Here is a 27,352-nt window from a genome sequence, read left to right as displayed (position 1 = left end):
ATGTAGTGAGTTAGATTAAGACCTAGGTATCAAGCAGACCGATTTTCTCCTTGTTCTTTAGCAAAGTTTAAATAAATGGCAAAAGATAATCACATCAGGTATTTGTGAATTTTAATAATAAGAGCAAGTAACGTTCTCGTTACACATTTTGCTAATTTATTTATCATTTAGCCTCTCAAGGAACCTATGACATACGGGATTCTGCATTGCAGATCTCGTGATGACACCAGGCTGTTTCCTTAATCTCTGCAATGAGAGTTTGAGATAAATCTGGTGACATTCAGAAGCGCCTCAACTGGAATAGCGGTTACTGACTCTGACTACCGTACTGAATGGCCTGAGTTCGAAAGCTGGAGAATTCATGCATGTTTGTAAATGTATAGTGTCTGTGCGGCATGGGTGTTAAAATATGCAGCGATCCGGAAGTACTCTTAATAGGTTTTAGGTAAGGGAAGGGGTGGGTCCCGCCGGGTGCTGTCCTTCAAATTTGGGGGCGGAACTGAGCAAATTCGTATTGTCACTTGCATGGTGCCAAGTTTCGTGCCAGCGACATTCACAATCTTGTCTCCTTGCGACGATGCATTTTGTGAGTTTGCCCTGAATTCAGACAAGCGAGATTAGTTCAAAACAACACAACACATTCAAACGCCCAAAAGAATGAAGTTATCTATCTGTAGCAAGCGCAAGATTATGAAATAATTCTGACGATATTTTGATTTTGCTTCCAATGAAAATGAAAGTGCATGCGATGATAACAGCTTTCACACCAGCTTTAACAGCATATGTTGTTGTTAAATTATCAGGTTCAATGTTTCTTCTAACCTTCTTCGGAAACATACAATGACCTGACTAGAACAGAGAGCTTACTAAAGCTATGTTCACTAATTGTAGTAAGTAGACAGGATACAGACGAAGGGTATACAAAACCCTTTATTTTTTTTTCTTTATATACAATGACTTCCGTACTTCGGAATACAATGACCCTCCACTCGGGGTCTAACTTAAAAGATATCAAAATAAAACTAAACTCTAATTTAACTTTAGAATAAGATTGGCCTTATAATAACAGAAAGCGTATGTAGCACAGAGACTGTGAACACTACAATACGTTTAATTTATCAAGAGGATTAAAACCTCTGGCCTGGAAGGCAAAGTAGCAACTGCGTAACTTCTAAGGTAAGCGGCCTGCTTCGAACTCACGGCTTCCTCTCTTCTGCTTGGCAAAAAGGCCACACTTAAATACTTGGCGTTCGCCAGACAACTTTGCATAAACTCCTTCACGCTTATAATTCTGGCCGGAAGTAGAAAATAAGAAGTGATAGTAAAGATTTAAAATAAAATAAACGTTAGTAAAACTTAAGATCCTTACATACTTCCCGCCAGAGTTAATTAGTTTGAAACTGAGGTCTAAAACGACCTTGTTGAAAACTTTTAGCTCTAGAAACTAACGCGAGGCCAAACTTTTACAATCATAACTTAGCTAGAAACTAGAAAATTTTAAAAGAAAGAAATTTGTTACAATAGCAGCTCCCGGAATATACAACAATCTTTTTTCTTTTTCATCTGTACTGCATCAAAACAGGAGCTTTATTCAATTCTGGTTCCTTCCAGAGATCTGGAAGGAAAACTAGTTTAATGAAATGTTACAGAATGACATTGCAAATAACATATAGAATATACTTTTCTTAACATTCTTATTTCATTCATGATTATTTTAATTATCTCTCCCCGTGCTCTCTGACATGTGTTGTAAAAACACCAAACACGAATGTGTTTCTGTCTATGTGTTCAACACTTCCTCCTACAATCAAAACACTAATGTGTTAAAATTCAACATACGAGACCTCTTAACACACCCTAATTTCAACTCTAGACCCTGAGGTACTATTCTGAAAGTGGCTAACTCTAAAGTGTAGCGTCAGAGAGCCTAACTACATCATTCAACCTTTAACACATATTCACCATGATTTAATCTTTACAGTCACACGAATAACAAATTTTTTAACATTACTTTCACTTTTACCATATCACGTTATTTCTAAACATTCAAAATAACAGTTCACATGTATACAAGAACATATCAAGATGCCGTTAATTTTACACATTTGAAAACATACATTAGTAGTACATTGTTAACTTCTATTCTTTTCAAAGCAAGTGCCAATTCTTTCTACATTGAAATAATACTACATTTCAAAAAGTCTTTCAGACTAAAACTTCTTTCTTGTTAGAATGTTTTAAATAAAATTTATACAATAACTTTTTACAATATTTAAGTCTTTATACAACGCTATTATACATCAACTTTAGTTTTACGCGCGAGTAATTGAAAAACATCATAAGAAAATCGGTCACAACTCATTTCTCGCCCTTTTGGCGATAAAGGTAGACCTCGCATGAGGTAAAACTTCTTGAAATCTGCCACTTGCAGTAAGAATGAAAGATTAACTTAAGTTTGTAAAGTAACATAAAATTTTACTTATCTTTGTAATATTCAGACATCCTTTTCTGGGCCCAGTCTTTAAAGGTGCTGCAGACCGTAGCTTGGTTGATCCTCCTTCTTGTACGGGCTCGCCCTTCAGTGCTTTCCTCTGGAAGCTTCCGTTTTTCACCACTACGGCCACCCTTGAACATCTTCCTTCTGTCCTCTGCTTGTGGTCTTGGCCGTTTGAAGGCAGCTGGTCTTGGTGGAACCGGGAAACTTCTGTCGTGTTCCTGCTTGGACCTCGTTGTTGGCCGTTCAAATTTTTCTTGTACTTTTTCCTCCGCCGCTGATGGCCCTTCCGCAGTTCGGCGACCTTTGCTGCGGAGAGTTCTGTCGGATGAGTCAATCTTCCGTTTCACAGCCGGGTTATAGTTGCCGTCCTTTCTCCCGGTCTTTTCCACATACGTCGTCCTTCTCCCTTCTTCATTCTGGGGGTGTTCGTGAACTCTGTTTTTTGGACGGTGGAACGGCTTCTTTTTCTTTGTACCTTCAATTTTTCCGCGGGGCAATTTTCTTTTCACTTGCTTCTGTCTCTCATTGGCTTGCCCTTGTACTTGTCGTTTTCCCACCTCTGGAACTTGTACCTGCGGTGTCTGCCGTACCGGATCCTGCAAAAGATCTGAAAAGATTTGCATTTTATTACGGTCATAGAATGGTTTTATCTGGTCAATGTTTGCGGAACAGGTTTCACCATTTCTTGCCTTTAACACTACAACAGCGTGAGTTATTTTTTCTATAACATATGGTCCTTCAAAGCGTGGAAAAAATTTAGCAGTTTTATCTTCTGGTGCTGAAGAAAGTGAATGCTTAATTTTTAGTACTTCATCCCCTACTTTATAAGTTACTCCCCGTCGTTTCAAGTCATAATACAATTTTTGTTTTCTTTGTGCTACTTCCGTATTCTTTTTTGCTTCTTTTATTAGTTTTTCTATATCACCCATTTTAAATTCTGGGGCTCTTTGTTGCACATAAAATAGTTTATCTAACGGTGTTATAACCTTTCTGCCTAGAAATAACTCAGCAGGAGTTTTGCCCGTTGTATCATGTTTTGCGGTCCTAAGGGCGAAAGCAAATTCATTGACATAGTTATCCCAGCTTTTATGAAAATTTTTAACATAACTACGGATAATTTTCACTATATTTCTGTTGACCCGTTCCGCTATATTTGATTGCGGCCGATACGGGACCATTTTTAAATGACGTATGCCCAGTTTTTGGCACATGTCTTCAAATATATTACTTACAAATTGAGGACCATTATCCGATATAACTTTTAGGGGCGCCCCGTATTTTAAAATATATTTATTTAAAATAGAATCGGTAACTAATTTCGCGGAGGCTCGTTTTAAGGGAACAATTTCGGTCCATTTACTAAAATGATCAACTATAACAAGGAGATAGCGACTTTTGTTTAACTGACTTTTTGGGAAAGGGCCCAATAAATCGATGCCGATTATTTCATTTGGAAATTCGGATTTAATACTATTTAGAAACCCGGCCGGGCGGAAATTAATATAATTAACGGCTTGACATGTTGGGCAGGACTGGACATACGCCCTTGTTAACTTTTGCAGTTCAGGAAAGTAGACTGCCTCGCGTACGCGTTGAGTAGTTTTTCGAATACCAGCATGAGAAGCTAAAGGGCTGTCATGGAGCTCTTGCAGGATATTTAATCTAAGACTAGCTGGGATAACAGGTCGAAATTCGTTGTTGGAATTCGTAGTTTTTGTATAAAATAATAGACCATCTATTAGTTCGTAATGGGCCGCCCTATTTCTTATCGCCACAATATCTTGGTGGCTAAAATTTTCAGGATCCTTCAAATACTCATAAATACTTCCAAACTCAGGATCCTTACCCAGTTCGGTTATTACAGTTTCTCGGGAATTTATTGTACACGCTGTCAGCATTGCAACTTTTACGGTATTACCCTGTTCGTCTAATTTAATTCGTGACAGGGCATCTGCTACGATATTTTCCTTTCCGGGGGTATGCTTGATTACCAGATTATATTCTTGCAGCTTGAGTGCCCATCTTATTAACCTTGGGGATAAATGTTTTCCAGAGTACAATCTAGTTACCGCCGCATGATCAGAATATACTGTTATCGGCGCCTTTCCAAAATAGACTCGGAACTTTTGCACTGCTAACAGAACTGCAAGTGCCTCTCTCTCGGTCGCGGAATAGTTTCTTTGTGTTTGATTTAAAGTTCGGCTAAAAAATGCTACTGGCTGCTGATTTTGCGAAAGTACCGCTCCTACCGCATAATCCGAAGCATCCGCTGAAATTTCTAAATTTTCATCCTTTTCAGGAAATTTCAACACAGGGGCTTCCGTTAATGCTTGTTTTAATTTTTCGAAAGCACTATTGGCTTCGGCCGTACACGAGAATCTTGCCTTTTTCCTTTTTAATTTTAACAATGGCTCAGCGATAGCCGCAAAATCTTTTATAAAGGACCTATAATATGAACAAAGTCCTAGAAAAGAAGAGAGCTTCTTTGCCGTGTTTGGAGTCGGATACTTTTGTACAGCGATTATTTTTGATTCATCTGTCTCGATCCCTTTTTGCGATATTTTGTAACCTAAATATTTTAATTCAGGGGCTGCAAATTTGCATTTTTCGACATTAACTTTTAGACCGGCCTCATTTAATAAAGAAAACACCTGTCTTAAATCCTGTACATGTTGGTCTAGATTATCACTAGTAATAATGATATCGTCTAAATAGATAAATGTGGACTTTCCGAGAACAGGTCTTAACACAATGTCCATGCATCGCTGAAATGTTGCTGGGGCGCCTGAAAGGCCAAACGGCATTCGCAAAAATGCATAAGTGCCAGACTTGGTTATAAAAGCAGTCTTAGGCACGTCCTCAGGCCTGATCCCTATTTGAAAATAACCATTCGTTAAGTCTAAAGTTGTCATAAATTTGGTTGATTTTATGTTCCTTAAAATTTCTTCTATAATCGGTAACGGATATACCGGATATTTCGTTATGGAATTTAATTTACGGTAATCAATAGCGAATCTCCACCTTTTTGGATGCTCCAAAGGATAATCATTATTTTTCTTACATAAAACCACCGGACTAGCATAACTACTTGAGATAGGCGTTACGATCTTTTTACGTAGCATATCGGTAATATGCCATTCTATAATTTTTTCCTTATTCTTATCATACCGGTATGGTTTTTGACGAACCGGCAATGCATCTCCGGTGTCAATACTATGGTTAGTAACCTGGGTAAATCCTGGAATATCACTAAATAAGGAAGCAAATTCACTTACCACTTGTCGGATTCTATCTTGCTCGTCATTAGGCAGGTGGTCGAGATTTAACCTTGGCGGTTCAACCTTTTCTACACGCACTGGTTTCATCGTCAGCTTAAGAGACGCTTCATTAAAATCCAGTGTAGCTTGTGCGTCTGAAAGAAAGTCTATTCCTAGTATTAAGTGTGCTTGCAAATTCTTTACTATAAAAAACATCACCTTTACTTGTTCGTCCTTGATACGGATGTACAAAGGTACTTTACCTACGCACTTACATTGTTCTCCTTGCGCCGCTAATACTGTTGTATTATCCGCATTATATATGCGGTATTTGCGAAAATACTTTCTAAAAAAGACTTCTGCCACACAGGAACACTGCGCGCCGGTATCCAGGAGTGCGGTGGCCGGGATATTATTTACCAAGACTTCAATCTTCGGAAGAGTTAAATTTTTCACCATTACTGTATTTAACTTGTAGAAAGAGGGGTTTTCGTGGCCTTCGGATTTCCGCACCCTCTCGTCAGCAGAAATCCGTTTTAGTTTAAATTATTTTTCCTTTCGGTGCTTTCCTTCTTTCTCCACTGGCCTTGAGACTTTTTTCCTGGGTTGCTATTGAACTGTCGACGTTCGCCGGCTGTTTTTGAATGCTCGGGTTTCCTTGCCCACTGATTCGCTTTTTCTCCGTAGCCATGTGCTTGAGTTTGCTGTAGTCTTGGCGTACCAAATTGGTTTCGCTGTTGATATTGGCGTCTTCTTTCGACGTCCGCCGTTCTTCTACTTTCAAACTGGATTGCTAGCTCAAATAATTTTTCCAGTGTAGTCGGATTTCGTAATTCAATAAAGTCTTGCACTTGGGGTAGTAACCTCGGCAAAATCACTTGAATTATTTCAGGATCCGGACGGTTTCCATACAAGAGCTTGAAAACGTGAATTTTTCTTAAAATAAAGCTCGAGATGTTTTCCATTCTTTGTTGATATATACTGAAAAGTTCTGTTTCTAATTTCGCACGATCCCTTACAACAGGGAAGGCTTTTAGTAGGGCAGTCTTGAAATTTTCGTAGGTATAGGTGGGACTTCCTGCTTGACCCAAGAGACTTCTGCCGATACATTTGAACCAGTTAAGCGCTTGGCCCCTCAAAGCGCTGGTAGCTAAGGTAACTTTTTGAAACTCGTGCACGGGGTAGAGCATGAAGTGGTCATCCAATTTTTCCAAAAAACTGGTTACCTGTGAGTTTCCATTAAACGTTGCTTCTGGTTTCATCGAAGCGCGCATGGTCTGGACAATATACCCAAATCCTTCCAGGGCGGCAGCTGGCATTTCTGGATTCTGAGCTGTTTCTGCAGGCAGCACAGGTTCTTCTTGAAACTCGGCCATGGTTATTCTTCGTCGGGCGCCACTATCAGGTTCAATGTTTCTTCTAACCTTCTTCGGAAACATACAATGACCTGACTAGAACAGAGAGCTTACTAAAGCTATGTTCACTAATTGTAGTAAGTAGACAGGATACAGACGAAGGGTATACAAAACCCTTTATTTTTTTTTCTTTATATACAATGACTTCCGTACTTCGGAATACAATGACCCTCCACTCGGGGTCTAACTTAAAAGATATCAAAATAAAACTAAACTCTAATTTAACTTTAGAATAAGATTGGCCTTATAATAACAGAAAGCGTATGTAGCACAGAGACTGTGAACACTACAATACGTTTAATTTATCAAGAGGATTAAAACCTCTGGCCTGGAAGGCAAAGTAGCAACTGCGTAACTTCTAAGGTAAGCGGCCTGCTTCGAACTCACGGCTTCCTCTCTTCTGCTTGGCAAAAAGGCCACACTTAAATACTTGGCGTTCGCCAGACAACTTTGCATAAACTCCTTCACGCTTATAATTCTGGCCGGAAGTAGAAAATAAGAAGTGATAGTAAAGATTTAAAATAAAATAAACGTTAGTAAAACTTAAGATCCTTACAAAATTATAATTGCTTTGGAGGTGTCCGAAAACATGACATCGTTAATTTCTATACCATCTGCATATTTGGTATTGTCCGCACATTATTTCTATATTATTCTAAGAAATCATAAAGACAAGTCGCTTAATTTGGAAAAATGTCGTTAAATCTAAGGAAACTCATATGCATTTGAGATCGCCATCTTGTTTTCTAACATTTTACTTCCATAAGATATACAGTTGAGCGGAATGGAGTAAGACAGATAGTGCAGATTAAGTAATATAAATACAGTATACAACGTACTCGAGCAATTCTACTTGGTTAAAACCGTAAACAGCATTTTATTACACATCGAAATACAGACAGAAATATTTTATATTTTGTCCTTTAATGACTGTCTTAAAGCAGTGTGTGACTATAACGTAGTGCGAAATGTCTTAAAAATTTCAGTATTGTCTTAATCACGGAACAAAAGAAAAAGACTCTGGTATTTTTTGGGCGCTTATTAATATTTAAAGAAAACAAAACTTGCAATTAAAAATTCCAAATTACCTCGAAGAAGAACTTTCCATTAAAGTACTTGACCTCTTTTTTTAAACAAAGATATTATTTGCTGTTACCAATTAATAAAATTCAAACTTCATTGTTGAATAAAATTAAAACTCAGTTCAGAAGAACTTTCAGTGTCTAAATACCCAGCGCTTATTTCTGCATTTCAACCTATACGGTCTGAATAATATTAGGAAAAAGCTAAATTTAAATTTAAAAAAAAGATCCGAAATGGTTCAGATTATAACGAACACCTAAAAGGGCACTTTTAAAGTTTAATATGTTTTAACAATAGAGATTACCGATAGAGATGGTGGAACAGCGAAACATTTGATAGGATATTAAATAAATTTGCATTTAGAACTAACATGAAAACGCTATATACTTTCTTATCATTAAATGTTTCAAAATTCTTTATCATTAAATGTTTTTATTTCGGATGCAGGCTATAAAATACAAAAGAAACAGAGTTAGAAATTTAGCAAACATTTCACGACTATAAGATATTACAAATGAACTTTATTAATGACATATATGGTTCAAAAAGCTCTACTATTATTAGCCCTAAGGGCATTAGAAGAGCTATTAATTTCGTTTCATCATTTTGCATTGAAAACATTAGATTTCGGTTCACTTTTCAATTTTTGCCGCCAAATATTAGAACCTTTTATTATATTTAAAGAAATTATGTAGTGAAAAATCTGCATAAATGAATGTATATTTCTCTCATTGTGATAAAATAACGGTACCTAGAGCCAACAAATTTTGAATAACGTAATCGTCCACCGAATATGGTCATCTGGAAGCCCTAATTTGGAATTTAGAATTTGTTTTATTATCGATTTCATATTTTGTAGCACTAAGAAATTTTTGATTAACAAACTCAGCGATTTCAGCAAATTCAAAGACAGCAATGCCAACACTGTACGAAAAAAAATATCTCCAGAGCGTGAGACTATGTATCAGAAATTATAATGATATGCTCCTTTTAAAATTACTTTGCGATATTGCTGTTGAATTGAATTTTATGGTTTAAGTGTGAAGAACATGATATTTAATAAATAAAGGTAACACTTGGGCGTGATGTGAAATCTGAAAGCTTTCAGATTTTATTATATTTTCTCTTTATCAGAAGTGCAAATAAAGTGCATTTTTAATGAATCACTTTTTTATGCTAACGAGAAACGCTCTATTATGATATTTCAGATGAATACATGATCGTATGCATCGGCTTTTAGCAACATGATTGCATGATTCTGATTTATTTGCAACGGACAGGATTTTATCACGAACTGAATGCTATAAAAGTCTCTGAAGTATTAATAAAATTAATATACGAGAGGTGTCAGCATACTTAATAAAGAGAAATATTGTTATTACGATCATTTAGTCAAATACAAAGCATGTCGCGAAAAAATAACTCATTTAGTTAAGTTTCATGCCAAGTACTCAACAAAAAACGTAAAATGTCTTAACATCTTAATGATTCTTTCAAGATTCTTCATCAGAATGGTTCCAGTGCAGAGGCAAACGAACATGGAATGTATAATTTACATTAAAACATGCTAAATATTTTAAAATTAAATGTACGGCAGAAAATTACATTCGGACGAAGTTACAAAATTTTAATAATTAAGTATCATCTAAATTGATTATTTAAATTATGCATTAATATTATGGCAGGAGACATAAATAAATATCAATACGCAAAACCCCATTACAGAAAGACTTAAGTTTAATTTACTTCTTATCATGAGGACAGTATTTTTCTCTTTGCATATAAAAAGTAAGTAAGGTAAGAATGTTCATAAGACAGACACAAGAACACTTTAAATAATTATTTTAATTCATTCATATAATATATGGAATTTTGTCTCTCAAGAATGCAATTCAAAATTTCCTGGAATATCATGAATACACACACTCGAATCTTATCTAAAAAGATGTTTAAGAAAATTTAGAAAAAAATACAAAATCGTAAATATCAAACAGAATTTTTATACATTGTATGCGATTTTATTTAATATTCTCATTGCAGAAGGTAACTATTAATTTCGAAATCATTTTCTTAAATATCAAACAATACAAAAGAATTTTTTAAAGATTTTAACATCCATATTAATGTTTCCAATTCTCTAATAATTACGCTGCTTCCTTTTAAGAATTTATAGGTTACGTAATTTGTAGGAAGCAAAGAAAGATCAGAATACTGTTCCTTTACTACAATGAAAATAACTCATCAGTAAAACACCCAAAATTATAGCATTATTAGTTTTAGAAAATACCAAACTTCCGATTTACAACAGATATTCATTAGTTTACCACTATATAAGGAGAAATAAAAAAATATTTTTGTTCGTGTTTGCCTTATGGAATTCCTCTTCGTAGTAGCGTCTGTAAAGATAGTATAGATAAATGGTTTATTGTCAATTAAATCAATAAGTTTATGAACCAATTTTAATGCCAACGAGTTTTTCGATACATTCACAAGTAATAAGAATTTTATTAGCCCAAAGGGACAATTTGCCCAGAAGAACTATTAACTTCGTTTTGGCATTTTGCTATAAATTCACTATAAACGGCGAATCGCCTTTCAAATTGTTGCCACCTAATATTAAAGCCCTGTATTATAGTATTTAAATAAATGAAATAATAAAGAATCTGTATAATTGCATATATGTTTCTCGCATTGTGATAAAACAGCGGTACCTGGAGTCATCAAATTTTGAGTAATGTACATCTCCACTCGAATATAGGCATCTGGAAGCCCAAATAAGAAGTTTTGAATTTGTTTTATTATCTATTTTATACTTTGTTAAAGCATTTATGAGTTTTTGATTAAGAAACTCAACGATTTAAAAGCGAGCAATGGCAACACTGTGTGAAAAAAAGAAGGAAAAAAAAAAAAAAAAAAAAAAAACATTTTTATCTCCAGCGCGCTAGACTGTGTATCGGATATTCTAAAGATGTGCTCTTCTAAATATTTTGTGATATTGCTGCTGAATTGAATTTTATGGTTTAAGTGCGAAGAACATGGTATTTAGGGAAAAAGATAAGACACAAAACGTTAAAAAAAACGCCTCTTTGGGCGTAATATAAAATCTGAAATCTTTCATGTTTTTTTCTTTATTTCTTTTCTTTATTACTAAAATACGTTAGAAATGATTTTGCAGGTATACATAATTATTTCAGTGTATGTGTGCATCTTTCATTTGAAGAAGGATTATTTCAGTAAATGTTTTAGTAACATTAAATAGTAGTATTTAGTTAGCAATTGCTTTAGAAATGAATCTGTTGGATAACAGTATATTTCTAAAAATACTACACTATAATTATCAGTATTTAGATTTTCGCTTATTCCTTATCGAGTCATCATGTATAAACTTCGCCTGTGATGGAACAGATCAATTATATTTCAGTAAAGGGCTCTAAGAGTAGAAGTAAAATGACTTGTTCTTCTAGAGTCGTATACGATACGTTTTTGGTTGACAGTAAATGAAGATTTTCATATACGCTGGAAAAGCAGGTAAATCAGAACCTCCGATAGTGGAAATGTGTAAATCGAGTCTCTAGTTTAATTCTTTTCGATAAAAACTAACTGTATCTTTAATTTCCACGATTAATTCGTTCGACTTAATTCGCTGTCTTTGTTATTTATATTTACATCTTTATTAATATCAAACAAACAAACAAAAACTCCATTATACTGAGTGAGCATAAACATATTTCTATCAGCTATCATCTCAAATACGACGTTTCAGCCGGTCATGTTGGGAGCAGCTCGAGTTTACCAGCTCAAACGACCAATTTTCAATCATGACGTTACTTCCGTCATGAGTCGTGACGTTACTTCCGTCGTGAGTCGTTCCGTCATGAGTCTTTCTCCCGTCGTTAATAAAAACAAGTTCTGGAAATATTTTTGAATAATTTAAAGGAAACTTTATTCGCCATCTCCGAAATACCTCCTGACTTTATTCTCCATTTCCAGAAACGGCTAATTTATAGTTACAATGTTAAAAATGTATTTAAGGGAATATATTCCCGTAAGCTAGTTTAATACTCTTAATAAAAACCAAAAAAGTATGAAATTACCAGAAACAATGATCATGTGAAGTAAGCATGGTGTATGCATTATTTTACCTCTGAGAATAAAATGACCGAATCCCGCAGAATTAATTTTGCTCTCTAAATCCACAAAAAGAATCATACAAGGTAGTATGGGAGAAAACGCATAAAAAAATCTGGATCACTTCCAGCCAAGGAAATTTATTATGCTTCAGTTTTGGTACTGAATTTGAACTGGAAATCTTTCTCTGAATCTCTTACGGTATGATTAATTTTCCATTACAAATTGTCTCGCTCTCACCACAACCATAATTCTTTGCTTATTTTGCCACGGTTTCAAAAGGTATAATTTTTTTACGCATCTCATTCTAGATATCTCATTTTTTGTCACGTTTCGCTTTTTTCATCATCTTTCATTTTCTGCTTCTCTTTCAGAAAGTTTCTTCTCGAAACGTAATTTTAGGATGCATTTTACTGATCACAATAGGCCCTCCATACCTCATTTTGCAGATTTCCTGAAATAAATTCATTGTTTTTGAACAGTAAAGTAATCTTCTCTCAATATATATATATGCAACAGATCCCCATTTCTCGCTGAAAATTGGAGAGCGGCCAAATCGAACGACCCACAATCACTTACAGGTCCCTCTTCGTCAGGAGCAAAGAATTCTGCAAGAGCAAATAAATCTGCAAGATTCAGTCTTACAGATTTCTTTGCTCCTGACGAAGAGGAACATGTATCTCCGTTCCCTCGAAATCAATTGAGATCCTGACGTAAATGTCACCCAAACTCAAGGTTGTTGTTTTGCTAATTTTATATAATAAATAAAAGCTTGAATTCTGAAAGTCAGAAACCCTTTGAATGTAGAAAAATTTAAATTGCCATATTTTTAAATACTCTTCACAAGCTCGCATAAAAATTTTAATTTCTTATACCTTTATTAAAATTTTTAATTAATTAAATAAAAATTTAATTCAATAAAAATTTTACTTTCTTATACCTTATTAAAATCTGCCACCTGACTAATAGTATCAGAGTCTGGAATCTTCATTTATTTAATTGTTCTCCTATATTCAAATCATAAGTTTGGTCGATATGGAAGATATATATTTAGTCATGCAATTATTTTGAAACACCTTGTATATACGGTATGCAGATGTATTCCGATATAAGTAAATTAGATACATAAATATCATATGGTGAAAAGCGGTACGTAATTTGAATAGGTTTCGGTAAATGTGTGAGATTTCCGAAATGTAAAATACATTTTAGCTTTTTGCTCTGTGTTACATGTGTATTTCAACTGTGGAATTTAACGTTTTGTTCTTATGCCTAGATTATCAAAGATTATAAGCTTTTCATGGTGGTTGGAGTACTCGTCATGATTGATGTCATCATTCTCACAACTTGGCAAATCATTGACCCTTTTTACCGGGAAACTAGCACAGGAGCTCCGTTGGTAAGTAATTGCTAAATACATCCATTTTCAAATTTTATAACTAACACTGAAAATGTATAATAATCTTCGTAAATAACCGATAAAAAAGTTTTTTTAAACATTTTTATTTAAATTTTTATTAGTTTAAAGTGTATGAATATTAAGCGTGCGGACCCCGTGGGCTGGTTTTGAGAAATCTTACGCAGGCAGTGACTTTCCCTTTGTTCTAAAGCTCGAGTGTGGCAAGTTTCGTAAAGATCAGAATTAAACCATAAATTTGTGCAAAAGACTCTAGAAACATTAGGCGTGTTTGGAAGCAGGAGACTTGAAAAATAAGCAACACCTTCGCCGGGAATCGAACAACAGATCTCTAGAATACGTGCCCAACGTGCAGACCGCTACACCACGAAGGCATGCCAAGAAGGTGGGAGGAATACCTTTTAAGACAAACAAGCAAACATTCATTTGTATATATACAGAGAGAGAGAGAGAGATTCTGCAGTCATTATATAATGTATACATATATATTATATAATAACCTAAGTTATTACATTGATATTGAAAAACAAGTAACACAAAAATAGGTGAAAACAAATATATCTGTTTGAATTATCATTTGTGATTAGCAGATCAATATCGCAAATTAAGAGCAGAATACTACCTTTGACAGTTTAATAGCAACGCAGTAGGAAACGTTTCGTTTGTTTGCACTGGACATAGCAATGAAATGAGCAGAGCTACTTAATTTTGGCTAGAGTATATAAAATTAGAAAGTATAATCATTTATCTCTTGCTGAATCAACACATATTCAGATTCAGCGATACATAATCTATTTTCATGCTATGTCGTACTTAATGTAATTAGCTACATACCGTCAAGCAAAGCTTTACTTCCTCATTCAGTTATATTGCATAAATGTTTATAATGAATACTTGTGTATTGATAAATTAGAGAGGACAGAACAGTGTCGAATTTGTGCAAACTTAACGCACCAATTCTTTGATCTATTTCCTCATGGCATATTGAATTATCGCTGGAACTTGAAAATGCTGTGGTTTCATAAGTAAGTCACATGAATACTTCTCCCTGCTTTTAGTGGTTCACGGATGGCTGTCCTGTGCTTTTGCCTTTGGTAAAGGACAAGAGAAAAGCTGAAAACTGTAAATTAGAAGAAAAGCTTTTAGAAGGTATTTTCTCCTGCAACTGTTTCATTCTGTGATACTGTGGCGGTAAAGTTCCTTTATCTACCAAACATGTTTCATAAATATCTCTAACTAATAATTACTAATGACGTGTTTACGTACTTTCGCACGCAATAATCATTATCTTTCATTGATGCCGCCATTCGAAAAATCTTTCTCTAAAATTCTCGAAAAGCACTAAAATGTTTTACTTCAAATAAATATCAAAAATTAAAATTCTAATTCATTTGTGATTTTTATATTTTTAATCGTCAACATATGTTACAGATAATTTCCAGCCATATTTTTTCCCAATATTTTAATTATTAGAAGTCCTGGATTACGCGGGCAAATTGGTTCAGCTACGCTTATCAGAAACTTCAGGTACTAAAACTTATTAAACTTCTTAACAAAGTTATTGAACCTCTTAACATCGAAGCTAAAGTGATTATTTCTAGTTCCATGCAATAAATAATTTAATCAAGTAAATTACTTCAGGCATTAATTTCAGCAAAAATAGTATATGGCATTTCACAACCATTATGAAAAAAAACTTTTAATACTTAATATAATCATATATCCTTTTCTTTATTCCCTGGTTGAAAAGATATTGAAGCTTCGAACGCACTTAATTGCCTCAAAACGTTATTGGAAATACTACTAATATTACTTCAGTAACATGAAAGAAATTTCAATAATAATGAGCTGTAGCGATGAGCTTTATAAGTAAATGGAAGTATTTTTATTGTGAGGAAGAATGAACTGTGTATTTGACTTGAATGTAATTCAAGAAAAAAGGTACGAATATAAATAGTTGAGGAGGTAAAAAATTACGTTCAGATAGCGTTCACATTGTTGTCAAATGAGTTATCCTAACGACTAGCAACGTAGTAATTCTGAGACCTGCCAGTATAAAAAAAATAAATAATGTAAAATAAATGAAATAATAGAGAAATATAAATAAATAATATCAGACAGCAGTTTATTTACTTACATTTCGGCTAAGCAGTATAAAATTGTCAAACACGGGGTTTGTCAAACTAGACGGGGGCTCAAATCTTGCCGAATGTGCTGGCTACATGGGCGTTTTCGTGTTTTTCCCCGTGTGTGACGTGGATCCAAGCGCTACTAGAAAGATCATCACAAAGAAAGACTTTCCGTTGCGTTGCCATAATCAAATAAACCAAACAAACTATATCTTTGAAATCATAACAGTTCTTTGAATTCAAGTTAGCAAATCGAGTGATTTAAAAGCAGCATGTCTACTTATTATTGGAGAAGACAAACAACAAGTAACAGCGTTGTGTTTGAAAGTTTTGCAGGACTAAATCCGATGATTTCACTACACAACCATCTTCCTCAGCTGCCAAAGTAGAAAAAAAATGAAGCATACTTCTTTGTATTTTAATCCTGACCTTTTTTTAAAGATATCTATTTGATATATTACTAACAAGGTTACCTAGTTCTTATTTTTTATTTTTTTAATATATACAAATTTTCTTTGCGCAACAAATACACAACATGGGGCTTACAAAGTAAGTTAATTAGGTTACAAAACGAAATTAATTAATTGGTTATCTCTTTGACACTAATTTGTATAACACAGCCAACTGATGACTTCTGTAAACGTTATACCATTTGTTGAATACACAAAGCGGGCTTTTAATGTTATGCATTATGCAAAATTTTGCACCCTTAGTAATAAAGCCTTTCTTGTATTTTCCTTAAAAAAAGGCAAAATATAACGAGATTTCTAAACAGACATTTTAAAATACATCTTTTTAAAGCAAACAAATTCAGCTCTCTTTCCCCATGCCTGTTCATTTAAACACAACACAAAACAAAACATATTCTTTGTGAAATGCAGTAATTCGTTATCTTATAGTAAAAAGAATTACTTTATATCCATTTTTAGCTGAACTATTTCTAGCGATGAAAACAAAACATAAAATTTGAAATTTTCAACGGAAAGAGGCTGTCCATCACAGCGCCACTCGTTTCATTTCTCTATCTAGCACGATATTATTGTCTTACCCTGTCAACCCCAACCTTCTTCCATTTCCACACGGTCCCTTCTTGTTATATTGACAAAACGGTCAATACTCAACATATAAGAAGAAAGAAATGAAGTTATGGAAGTTTATGTCCAAAGTTCTCCGAACAGACAATTGACTTTTGGTGACTTGCGAGTTTTTTGATTTCATATATCTGGCTGAACCTGCTCCTGAGAAGATGTGGAAAATTGGACAAGTTTGTGGCCCTCTGTTCATAGGAAATGAAGCAGGAAGTCAGCAAGATGAGATATTTTCTTCTGGTACAATTTAGTTAATCTTATTTGGACCTTTCTTTGCTACAGAAATGTTTCCTTTACCTACAGAGGTAATGGAGAGGTGCCTTCGTAACGTTTTTAGAGATTAAAAGCGAATGAATAAGGAAATTGCTGCAGCGTAAAGTTCTGGGTTTCAATTATATTATCGTAAAAAGAATCAGTTAAAATATATTTCGTTTGTGAAATAATGCAGGTTTAGATACTTCATACGTATATGAATGCATGAGGTATATATATATATATATATATATATATATATATACATATATACATACCAACTATATATATATATATATATATATATATATACCGCTGTATATTCATTTATAATTACAATAGATTCTAATCTATTTTTTCGAAGGGAATAACATCTTTTAATAATTTGATTAAAATTAATAAGTTTAGCAGCGTGAGTGCTAGATATGGGCTTTCAAGGTCCATTTTCACTATATATATATATATAAAGCAAAATAAAAATAAAATTAATAAGAACTATCATTAATACAGCCACCACCAGTTGTTGTAGCTATCAAAGAATAATTATATTAAGTTTTAAACAAATTTTTACTCCACATTTAAATATATTACTTATATACTTCTATATATATATGTAATAGATTCTGTAGTAGAATTCAAGCGGCTGAATCCATCATAAACAGCCATTCTTGCTGTTTATGATGGATTAGAGATGATTTTGATGGCTTAGAGATATTGAAACGCCAATCCACAATGAATAAGAAATTTGGCAGTCGAGATAGATTTAATTCAACTTTTATTTCAGCAAAAATGTTTCGACCACAAACAAGTTGACACGTTATTTATACTTATTTCAAAAGTTTACATTTTTGATAAATTTGTAGTAAGAAAGAAGGAGCAGAGAGAATGTAGTCCAGCTAGGCCAAAGCATAGAAAGCAAGTGCGTTATGTTCAAAGTAAAATCTTAATTCAGGCTGAATTTTAGTTTTGGTTCTCAATGCATTTTGATTGAATTATGAATAATGCTGTAAATTTACTATTGGCTGTTTGAGTTTTAGTTCCATTTACATCATCAGCATTATGTAAGAGTCATATGACGTGGATTAATTTCGAAATGACGCACGGAAGAAAGATTACTATTTTTAGAATAGAGAAGGAAAATTAATTTACTCTGCTAGTTTAATCTCTTATATATTCTTTATTTTTGTTACATATATATATAAGTTAATTAATAGGTGAAAAAAGTTATAATTTCTAATAACTCTTTGAATCTCTTCTCAAAATTGGTTATTTTTACTTTCTATGGTTATTTCCACTTTCTATCCTAAAAATAGTAATGTGCTTATAATAAATCTTTCTGAAGCGTGTCATTTCAAAATTAATGCTTGTCTTATGGTTTTATATAATGTCAGTTATGCATGTACTTAGATAACGCAAACATTAAATACTATAGCAATGAAAAAATTGCGGAATTCAAAATACACAGAAAACAGTTGAACCAAAAAAAAAAAAAAAAAATCAAGTGCAACTATAACTGTTCTTAACCTAATCAGAAAAACCTGATCTCCTACCTTCTTATCACTTTCTCTCTGCTGACGGCGTAAACTGCCGTAGTCTGCTGATTTTCTCCTCTCACCAGTTATAATTCTGTGACTTTGTGAAATGTAAATGAATAGTTACGGAATATGGGAGGTAAATCTTACGCCAGTTCAGCTATACTTATTTCAGCAATGTTTTGCCGAGAATATAGAAATGTACCAACTCTCCATTATTTTATCTTTTAGTGACCATCCAACATAGTATCCATCCTTTAGTGACCATCATTACAACGAACTCGTATCGGTGTGTGGTTTGATGTGTATAGTTTCGAGGGATATCGAAGTAAAATTATACATAAAAAGAAAATTTCCTGATAGAATAATAAGATACCTTTAAATATGTGATCAAACTATTTAGCATTATCAAAGTATAAATTCAGAATTACACAAAAACCTTTCTGGAGAATAAAATGACCTCATTTACAGCATAATTTAACTATGCGGAACATAATATTGTAAGTCCGAAGTTAAAATACTCAATGCAGTTTTCATACATTTAGATCGTGCACATGACATAACAATTATTTTCAGCCGAACAGTTGCTCGACAATTTTTTCCCCCTACAATCCCGTATACAAAGGAACGTTTATTTTATAATAAATGGCCAAAAATACCATAAGACATTGAGAACTATAGACGGAAAAGTTATTACTCTGAGGAGGTATTCAGAATAGTGCATTATTAAGTATTATTTCAAGATTTCGTTTGGTTGAATGGGAAATCACATTATTTGATTTGCAGCATTATATTTATAAGTATGTAAATGTATTTTCAAGTTTACAATCCTTCTACATACTGTTTCTTTATGATGAGTTACAGTAATGTCTTTTTGTGATAAAAAATAAGGAGATTCTCATTAATAATAATTTACTCAAGATAATAATAGTGAAACTTGATAATAATAGTAAAACCTGATACCCAATAGTAAAACGTTTCATACTTTATATCAAATATAAGAAAAATAATTTCGCTAATTATGCTAATAATAGAGAATGATAATTTAACAGTAATACGAAAATAAATATTTGTACTTTTACATAATGTTAGGGACTGGATGACAATGACTGAATCTGAATGACTTTGTGGGTGGTTGAGACATTGCACACTGGGGATGGTTAAAGAAAGGATTACCTTCGTGAAGCATTTTCTTAGAAAAACCTTCCTATATTTATTATAAACAGGAAAAAAGTAAATCTGTTATCAATTATGCTGCGTCCTGAGATTTATTCAGATCGTTTTAGGTATCTAAGCCAGATGTACAGGAATTAACTAAGCTAGTTTGAAAGGAAAAATATACCTAACAGACCAAATGGGGGGAGGGGTAATAAATAAGTAAATAAAGTCTGAAAGCTTTCAGATTTTATATTAGGTCCAAAGGAACTTTTTTAACGTTTTGTGTGTTACCTTTATTTATTAGATATCATTTTCTTCGTATTTAAACGCATAAAATTCAATCAACAACAGTATCACAAAATATTTAAAAACAACTTTAAAAATCCCGATAGACAGTCTGATGCGCTGAAAATATTTTTTTTCCTGTACAGTATTACCATTGCTCGCTTTGAAATCAATTTGTTAATCAAAAATTCGTTAAAGGTTTACAACATATAAAATCCATAATAAAACTAATTCGAGCTTTCAGGTGTTTATATTCAGGTTTCTTTGGGCTGGATAAAAAAACCCTAACAGTATATTTTGAAAATACAGAGTTACGCCAAGATTCTCATTAACGCCCGTGGACGTTTCCAGAGCAAAGTCTAAAGCTGTAATCAATAAACATCGAGCTCAATAGCGAGACGGCCTGTGACAGAATAAGTCTCAATTCAGATCACGGTAGCTCAGGACCTCCTGTTAACATCCTTATTTAAAGGAGATGCATGCACTTCCAGATCCTTCCAGAGCAATCTGTCACACGATTTCAAAAACGTGTGTTATGGAAATTGTTTTAATGCTGTTAATGCCAGTTAGGGGAATTGTCCACATTTTTCATTCAGTGCGAGTCAATTTAGAAAGAAATGTTGTGTATGTAAAACATGCAAATACAGTAATTAGCAACGAACTCAAATCAAACCAGGTACTGAAAATTAAACGTAAAATTACCATAAAGGACGCAGAAAATTAAAAAAAATAATAATGCTTAACAATATAATATACATAAAAGTCAAACTGCAATTAAAATAAACAAAAATATTTACAGTAATTTACAGCACTCTGTAGCTCTGTTATTTCAGTAGCAATAGCGAAATATGAATAATTATGATGATTGCAACTTATAGCGTTTCCTTCATTAATCTACGTAGTCATATTTATATTGCTAATATCTGCTAAAATTAGAAGTGTATTTCTAAATTCGTATTTTACTTTTCTCAATAGTTCGGAGTAGGCAGTTTTAAAATGTGTTCCTTTAATTTCTACGGAATCAGGCATAATAAATTAACTATTTCTTATTGTAATTTTCATAGTTACAGCAATATGAAATGAAAAGATTATCTCTAATTTTTGGCATAAATGGAGGTACATCAAATAATTGTAGGAAATTCTAACTATATATAAATATGGCACATTTAAATACTCGAAAACCCTTTTCTTTTAATCAGTTAACATAATAAACTATGGTTAGAGAGGATTATTGCGGTGCGAATTACTTAGAAATAACTTTCCGGGGTAAAGACATGAAAGTCTTCTGTTTCATGAATTCTCCCTCTAAATAAGTTAAGTAAATACTAACTGTTTTAACAAAGGAAAATGACCTTTTCATTGCTAAAAGAAAATTATAAAGCAAACAATGGGTAATAAAGTCACATTTAAGGGTAAAATATCTCTGAATTTAGAGAGAAACTACTTATTAAAAAATCATGCAATTGTTCTTTCTAATTTAGCTTATTTTTCTTTTTGCTACCCCCTTTTTAGATGTTTAAAACCTCATTTCTTTAGATATTGTAAGGAAAGTAGAATTAATTTTTAATATAAAATTTGAAGATGAAATATTATGTTGAAGATGAAGTATTATGTTGAAGATGAAATATTAAAGCATTTATTCATATGTCAGCAGCTAGTTGAAGTATTGCGGTTGTCTTAATAAGATTAGCTATTATTATTTTATTTATTTTTATGTTTTTCGTATTTATCATTTTTCTTTTCCTTTCCTTCCTCTTTTTGTTCTCTATCTCTGTACTTTTGTCTCAAAATCCTTTGACTAAATAATTATAAAATAATGAATCGCAATATTTATATATTCGAAACTTTTTTTCCAATACTTTAACTTCAAGATTTCGTTTCATTTAAAGTGGGCAGTGTCAACTTCTGAATTTTGCTCAATTGCTTTCGTTGTATAATTTTTTAAAGAAAGCACTTTTGTACTAAAGCCTTAAATGCAGGTAATGTCCTGTCGATGATCGTATACTATGGTCACTGCCCAAGGACCTACGATTCTAAAAACCATATTTTGATACATTTGCTCATTTTTGAGAAAGATGGTATAGGTAAGGACCCAGAAAATTTTAAAAGTCTATTAGTCCATGAGCCTTTAAATACAGTCCTAAATTCAGGCTGTCGCAAATTTGCTTTGTATAGAAAACTAACAGTGCTGAACAAAATTTAAGGTGCAGTAGATTTTTACTTACCATTTTAAATTAGAGGGGCTTGGATATGGGAGTATCATACTCAAGGCATCGCGGAGAGATAACTTAGTGATGAGGAAAACTAGTTATCTATACAAAAAGTACAAACAAACACTAATCAGAAGTGTTTATTATGTATTAGTTCCTCTCATGGGTAAATAGAGATGAAATGTAATTAAGCAGGAACTATGGTAACACTGATTGCGCTGTGAACCTTTACGATTGCATGACTATCCATCAAAACTGGCCATTCCTCTAACAGGTGTCATTGTATTTAATGGCATTTCTGCCCGAACGAGAAGACTAGTCCATTAATGTAATATTCTGATTCCCCAACAGAACTTCAACAACCGTCGGCGTGTATTATCGAATTGTCATGTATAAAGATGGCTAAGAAGGCCTCCAAGTAAATGCAGCAAGATTATGCACTGCAGAAATGAGCACTAGTTTCAATACCAACTTCCATTACACGCAGTTCTGTGAATTTTTCTAATATAATAAAGCCCTAGATGAGAATGCTTCAACCTCCATATCGATACTTTTAGTAATGCTTGAGGGCTTATATTGTGTATCAATTATTACCAAGTTATTTGAAGTTGAGTATCACCGTTAAGGCTGAATCTACTCTAATCAGTAAAAGTACTACATAAATTACGCGTATTACTGAAAGGAATACTACCTAATTATATTCTTTTACGGACATGATATAATCTGAAAGTACTTTACACAATCCAGAATGTACTGTTGAAAGATGTCTATTTAAAAACGTACAGGTAAAAATGAGTGCGACACCAGGGCCTTTACTTATAGAATTAAACAAGTATTGTACCAGCTCATTAACCACTTAGAGTTTGGAATCTCTTCTTACAAGGTGAGTGGGAGATTTTCACTGGTCAATGTTAGTTTATTGAATTATAGTTTATCAGCTATTTGGAATGATTATTTAGGTTAGCTATAATCAGATGACCATGATAAGCTTGTCGTGTTTTTAGATTTACGGTATTAATAGATATTTGTTTGGATTATGCCAATAATTGAGTATTCTGTACTGAACTGAAGTTCGTAGTATATATTGATTGAGTTTAATATTTTTTATATTGAAGTTATACATCTTCTCGGAGTTTTATAATGATAATTTCCTACTGTTGATTTCGTACTAGGCATTATTAAATTTATTTGCAGATTTGGAGAATTATGGCATTAATTGGCATAGATGTCGGCCCATACAGTTGAGATTTTGTTTTAATTAAATTATTTGAGGGTGAAAATGCCTTTGCGTTCGAAACATTTTTTTTTTTAAAGCTGGATCCAGATTTGTGGACTAACGTAAGTAAAAGGCGCTTGCTAAGGGGGGGGAGGAATCTGTAGCAATTTGCATCTCCCTTTCTCCACAAGTACAAATTTCACTATTTCAGAGCTTAATCTTGTAGAAATAGTCTGGATATGTATCGCGTCCTGTGATGTATGTATCGCGTCCTGAGGTATTTCTCCAGCTTTCTTGGCATGCCTTCGTGGTGTGGTGGTCTGCACGCTGGGCGCGTATTCCAGAGGTCCGCGATTCAATTTCCGGCGAAAGCGTTGCTAGTTTTTTAATCTCTCTTGCTTTAAAAAATAACCTAATGTCTCTACACGTTGTGATAGTGCTACATCCATTTTGACATTTATTGTTTATCTGTCTTAGCAGCTGTCGGAGCTGTGTCATAAATTTTAACAAAAAATTCTCCAATAGTTATCAATAAATTCTTGTCATTTGATGGCGATAATATTCTTCTTGTTGTACTAGGGTGCGTCTTCAGTAAAGTTGGCGGTGGTGTCTTTGGCAAAGTTGCCTTTTAACCCAGGAATTAATTAGTTCAGTTTGGTTTAAGTTTTTTAATATGTTATTAATTACATAGTCTAGAGGAGATTAATTTGCGGGTCGGTAACAGACAGTTTAGAAGATTGACTGCCGGAACTGATGTTTAGTTTTGGCGTATTGTTTGCTCTTGCTATATGAATGGCGACATTGGTGCCAGATATTTCAGTTAAATAGCTCGTGGTGTGAACTCTCTGCCTTTATGAACTCTTCTTCCCACGTATTTCCGCGTAATGCGCTTTACTTGAGTTATGATTATTGAATTTAAAGAGATACAGTCGCAGCGCATATTAGACGAAGGCGCAAGAAGCAATATATTAGAAATGCTGACAGTATATGATAACGCTACATAGGAAACATATTGGAAATGTTGAATATTGATAACAGAAATACTGGAAATATTTGCTATTGATACTATTGCAATTATTGGATTTTAACAATCACTTATTTTTTCTCATTTTAGAATATTTTAAGAACTAATACTGAAAACATTAGCTAAAAACAAGCATTATTTTTTTAGTTAATATTGCTAATTTACTTATCACAGCCTCTTGAAAATAAATTAAAACATAGTATTTCTACAGAGCTGAAAGTTGCACATAACAAACAAATATATTTCACAACTAAAAGTTCATTAAAATTTTGATATGAAAAACATTTGAAAGCCTGGAATACGTTTATTTAGAAATTGCTTCCTATATTCTTAATCAGACAGCTTATATTACTTGGATTCTTAAAAGATTTTAGTTTCAAAGTAAATGGATGAGTAGTAACCGCAAAATGTCAAGTGAAGCTTAAATTCCTCTCTCTAATTACGTAAGATATAAGGCACTTAACAGTACGTTCTTTAAAACAAATGCGATAAAAAATGGTTTTCACGCAGAAGAAAAATAATTTTGCTCATATAAAGTTAGCTCATTTCTCCTTCCATATCCCAGAATTAAGAAAAGATGAAAAAAAGTATTTCAATCTCGTGGAAAGAAATATTTTTTAACATTTCAGAAACAAATAATGGTGGGATAAATATCAGAGGAAAAACATCGAAACAAATAAGAAATGTAATTTTCGGAATGCTCGCACATTTTCTTTCTAAGAGTATAGGAATAATTATTTTTTTTCACAAGTGGTGTGAGTCAGGTTTATGTTTATCCATAGAAAGCTTCACTTGAATATTATTATTGAATTTAATGTTAGAAAATTAATAATCAGATAAAATACAATATATGTTTTGTAGTAGGAAACTTTTAATTGTAAATGCTTCAGTTTTATTTGAGGCTGTAGGAGGTCGTAAATATTATATGAACATCAAATGTTATTTACAACATTTCTCTATCTATTATAAAGAATAATAACTTAAACATTCAATATTTATTTTTAATTATGAGCTTAGGATTATTTAAATTTTTAAGTAATCTTTAAGAATAAAACAAATGGAATTTTCTAAAACGGAAAGGATTATTATTGTTTTAAACATTTGACTGCAATTAAACCTGCAGGAGTTAGCAATTGAAAAATGATAACGCATCAAACACTTAAAGTCAAAGGTTGGTATAATTTGTATAACTATTAATATTTTAATGAATTAATATAATTGTTTTTATGATAATAAGAATTTAGTCATTAGTTAACTCTTACTAAAAGAAAGTTACATTTATCAGATACTTAAAAAAATTCTAAATTGTGTGCAGTAAACCATTGAAAGCTACTGAAATCTTATGCATGTATAGAAGGGATAAATTCTACCATAACTCTGTAAACTGATTTGTTTTGTAATAAAAGTTTAACTTTCTTATGGTAGATTGCGATGAATCCTATCTATAACCAGTCTGCTCAGAAAATATTTTGCTTTAACCGCCTATTGTCACTCTCTTGTTGTTTCTTATTTCAAGTTTGAACATTATTTATGACGTGCTCACGTAAGATTTAGTCTCATGAATACTTATGGATAGATATAAATGTTAGTGGCCATTGGACTATACTCAGCGGAATTGAGTTTTGACCACCATTACTTCACTTTAGATCAACAGTATCTTAAGAAGAAGAATCATATGATTTCCCCTTATCTTTACTAATATCCAGCTTACAGAATATTTCTTGAAGACAAATTTAAACATCTTCTTCAAAATATTACAATCGCAAATATCCGTTTCCCTTTTCCTACTTAACTAGTGTGGATGATGCCTCATTCAGCCACTTTATACTAACTGTTTGGGGAAGGGAAATACTTTCTTCTTTGCCAGGACATGGAAATTATTGAAATAATAACATTTTTCCCTAGATGTTCAAAATGGGAGTTTTTTTCTTACTTATTATTTGAAAGAGGGATTTTAATTACTGAAGTGCAAGAACTTGTATTGTTAAAACTGTAATTGTAATATTAACTTATTTTGATGTCTTTTATGCACCTATTTGTCTGTAAACTTAATGTGAGGGGAATTCTCATAACTCAAATCGTAACAAAACTTGATACACCAGAATACAGCCCAAGAAATACTTGAACTACATTAATGTGCAGTAAAATACGTATTGTGTTGAAGGGAAATAGGAAACAATTTTCTAACTAATGAAACGCAATAGTAAACTTGAAATATAGTTCCTCTTATTGGTTAAAATTGTAAATTAATTTATGAATTAATTTCTGTACATGTTCTAGGTCTATCAGTTTGCGGATTGGGGTACTTTTGGGGAAGATTTTGCAAGATAAACTAATTCTAAAGATTAAATTTATAGTTAGTTTATGCAATCTAAAATAGTACTTTCTAAGGTGTGAATGTTTACATGGGAGAAGCACCTAAATCCCAAGCACCGACATCATTAGTAGGGTTTTAAATTACAGTGTGCAACGTTTTTATACATTCTGCCTCATAGAGCGCCTAACTTATAAGAACTGAAAAAAGAATGCTTCTATTCAAGAATCATCCAACTTAATTTGAGGAAATTGCGAATATCTTTGGTGTAGTTTACTCTTTTAATGAATTAAAATAAAAATGATTTTCTAGTAGAAATTTTCTCTGCTCTCTACACAACTTCTGTC

The 27,352-nt window shown here is 33.0% G+C and overlaps 1 protein-coding gene across 2 annotated transcripts in view; it reads left to right on the top strand.

Moving 5' to 3' along the window:
* LOC118182844 (gamma-aminobutyric acid type B receptor subunit 2-like) overlaps positions 1–27,352 on the top strand; it is a 591,214-nt gene that overhangs the window by 416,656 nt on the left and 147,206 nt on the right. For both annotated transcript variants that reach the window (XM_035352237.2, XM_035352236.2), the window contains exon 13: positions 13,657–13,779. In XM_035352237.2, coding sequence (XP_035208128.1) covers positions 13,657–13,779 — 123 coding nt within the window. The remainder of the gene's footprint in view (positions 1–13,656; positions 13,780–27,352) is intronic.

Source organism: Stegodyphus dumicola, chromosome 5 (assembly GCF_044657685.1).
Source record: "Stegodyphus dumicola isolate Sdum_Otavi_A_Nest chromosome 5, ASM4465768v1".
In the NCBI taxonomy this organism is placed as follows: domain Eukaryota; kingdom Metazoa; phylum Arthropoda; class Arachnida; order Araneae; family Eresidae; genus Stegodyphus; species Stegodyphus dumicola.
Note: the sequence above shows the minus strand (reverse complement) of the source record. Positions and strands in the feature narration are given on the sequence as shown.